This window comes from Triturus cristatus, chromosome 3_2 (assembly GCF_964204655.1).
Source record: "Triturus cristatus chromosome 3_2, aTriCri1.1, whole genome shotgun sequence".
NCBI lineage: Eukaryota > Metazoa > Chordata > Amphibia > Caudata > Salamandridae > Triturus > Triturus cristatus.
Genome location: NC_140584.1, coordinates 1195276559 through 1195279586, shown reverse-complemented (window position 1 = coordinate 1195279586; position 3028 = coordinate 1195276559). Strand labels below are relative to the sequence as shown.

The following is a 3028-nucleotide window of genomic DNA, read 5'->3' as shown; positions in this document are numbered from 1 at the left end:
TGGGGAAGTCTGGAAATCCACCTCTGGTGATGCAAAGACTTCGGCGTCCGGCGGGAGCTTCTTTGGTGCCTGCCAAGCAGGGAAGTCACTCCTTGACCCCAAGGGAGATTTCTTCAGTCTTCTAGTCAGGATAGAACATCGAAGGTCCAGGATATATGTTGCAGAGTTTCGTCCAAGGTAATCTATTAGTATTCCAAAACGTTTGACACCAAACACAACATGTTTTGATGCAGCCATTCTAAAGTTAGCATTTACCGCGAGGTTATAATGCACTGAAGAGTATATGGTATGTCTGTATCTCAGAACAGCCATAAGGAAGTATCTCCGAAAGCTGCAGAGGGGCTCAGCTCATGCTTGGGCACCCTCTCACACAAAACCAAGCACTCTGCCTTCAGGATTGTCAAGGCCTGCCATAGGAGTGACTTATAGGTTTATATGTGTCTGTATATATTTGTGGATATAGGTAGCCTATACCACTGTAAGGGGTGCAAGCACACCCTTACCCAGGCTACAGTAGCAGACCTGTGGTGCCATTTTGGAGTGCTTCCCAGGGGTGGCATAATACATGCTTCAGCTCCTGGTAGGCCTCTGAGGTACCTATGCCTTAGGTACATAGTATACCATATACTAGGAGCTTATAAGGCACTCAGAATCCCATTAGATATGTACCTAATGTACATGCAAACCATTTTAGAGAGGAAGCAGCTAGGCTGTGGTCCTGATTAGCAGAGCCACAGCCAGACTAAGGTAAAAAAACAGTGAAACACCAGCAAAGTGTGGGGGTACCCATGTGAAGCAGATCCTACCCTCCTACACTGCCTGCCACACTTATCAGTCCTGCTGTCATCTCTGCTGGAGTTAGGCTTGTGCCTGCCTGCCTCAACCGCGAGGCGATTTCCCTCAGGAGTTTATGGACGCAGGTTGCCGTCTTCAGCGTGCTGCATCACGGGGTCAGTGCCGGTTGCTTGGCAACGGTGTCTCGCGCCTGTATTTAAGGAAGTAGTTCTTCCTCCATGTCGGCAGTTGTGTTTTTGTGTCCAGCCATGGAGGGTAAATGCTCTGGGAAGCGTAAGCATCATTCTTTTGGTTCTGAGCCTGAGCTGGCTTCCTCCTATCAGCCTGTTGACATGGATCTTGATAGCCTTCAAGCCATGATCAATAAGGCGGTAGATTCTGCTTTTGCGGCATGGGAGGGGCCAGTGCCTAAAGTTCCCAGAGTTTCTTCTCAGCCTGACCTAGACTCTGATGGTTCAGATGAGGAACAGCGGGGTCGCTTTGTTAAGGACGCTGAGATAAAGGAAGTGATGACTCACTTGAAGGACAATTTGGCCTTTCCAACTGTTGTACCTCTGGATGAGGAGGAGGATTTTTTCACTCAGTACCGCCGGAAAGAGCCTGATGCTCTTTTCATCCATAAGGCCATCCGTAGGCTTTTATCCAGGGGATGGACTGATGTCGAGGAGGCTGGGTTCCCTCGGTTCCTCGCAAAGAAGTACCCTCTTCAGAATTTCCTGGCAGAGTTCTCCCCTCAGGTGAAGGTGAACCCTCTGATGGCTGGTCTAGGTTCCAGTAGTTCTATCATCTCTGAGGATGCCTCGCCTGGTGACCTGGTTGATAAAATGGTAGACAGTGCTTCTAAAAGGGCTTACTCCGCTGCTAACTTTTCCATCAGGGCTGGTGCAAATGCCTCGTATGTGGTTAAGTCACTCCTGCATGATTTTCAGGCCTTGTCGGAGGACCTTCAGCAAGGGGATGATGTCCTTTCTTGTCTGTCTCTTATGGAGTTGCAGGTACGCTTCTTGCGTGACCTTACCGTTGACTCTCTGTCCGCTCCTGCAGCCATTTCAGGTTCCATTATTTCGGCACAGCGGCACATCTGGATGAGGTCATGGAAGGCTGAGGTCTCCCAGAAGGCCCTCCTGTGTGTTTGTCCTTTGATGGGGCTAAATTGTTTGGTCCTCAACTCGATGAACGATTGAAGAAGTTGGCGGAGGAGTGTAAGCTCATGAAGCTTCTGTGGCCCACAGTGAGAGGTCAAGGTTTGGTCATTGGCGGGCATTTAGGACCCTCCCCTCAGCTGGGACGGGGCACTCTTAGCCCTTTTGTGGGAGGGAACGTGGCCATGGCACCCCTTTCTCTGATAAATCCTAGCACCAGCCTACGGGAGCCGCCCTTGCCAATTCCACTCCAAAATCATGACTATCTCTGTGTGGGCAGCTGAATTGGACAATTTTCTTCCGCTTGGACAACCGATGTCAATGATTCCTGGGTTCTTGGCCTGGTGGTCGAAGGTTGTTCTATCGACTTTTCTTCTCGACATCCAGGTCTTTTCATCCTGACCCCGACTCCTCAGGATCCTCTGAAACTATGGGGTTTGAGGCAGGGGGTCTTGGAACTTCTCGAGAAGGGTGCCATCATTCCTGTTCTGGAGAGTGAGTTGGGTCAGGGTTGCTACTCACTGATGTTCCTAGTACGGAAGCATCAGAGGGTTTCCGTCCCGTCCTGGATCTCAAGACTGCGAATACATATGTGCCTTTCCAGAAATTCAAGATGGTGAGTTTGCAGAAGAGTCTGCCCCTTATTACTCCTGGGGTCTTTCTGACAACTTGGACCTTTTGGATGCTTATTTCCATATCCAGGTGCATCCTCTCTTCCAGAGGTATTTGCGGTTCTTTGCCCTGGGGCAACATTTCCAATTCTGTGTCCCCCGCTTTGGTTTGGCCTCCACCCCTTGGGTGTACACGAAGGTCCTGGCTCCCCTGGTAGGTCTGTTGCATGAACGGGGGTGCTTTTGTTTCACTACCTGGATGACTGGCTAATTTCTTCCTTGTCATTCCTTAGGGCCCAGGAGGATATGGCATTGGTACAGAATTACCTGGAAGGGGAACAACCTTTACAACGCAACTTTTACAACGCACTGCCATTACAACGAAACTGTTACAACGCAAATGCATTGACAACGCATGCCATTACAACGCAAGTCTTTACATCGACTTGCACTAGATGGCGTGCTAACATTAAAAATAGT

General features: G+C 49.7%; 1 protein-coding gene across 1 annotated transcript; it reads left to right on the top strand.

Moving 5' to 3' along the window:
- Window positions 1–1043: 1043 nt before the first annotated feature.
- Window positions 1044–1979, top strand: LOC146859424 (lamina-associated polypeptide 2, isoforms alpha/zeta-like). Its single transcript, XM_085647165.1, has one exon. It carries the CDS (start codon window positions 1044–1046, stop codon window positions 1977–1979), a length of 936 nt encoding a protein of 311 aa, XP_085503291.1.
- Window positions 1980–3028: the final 1049 nt, after the last annotated feature.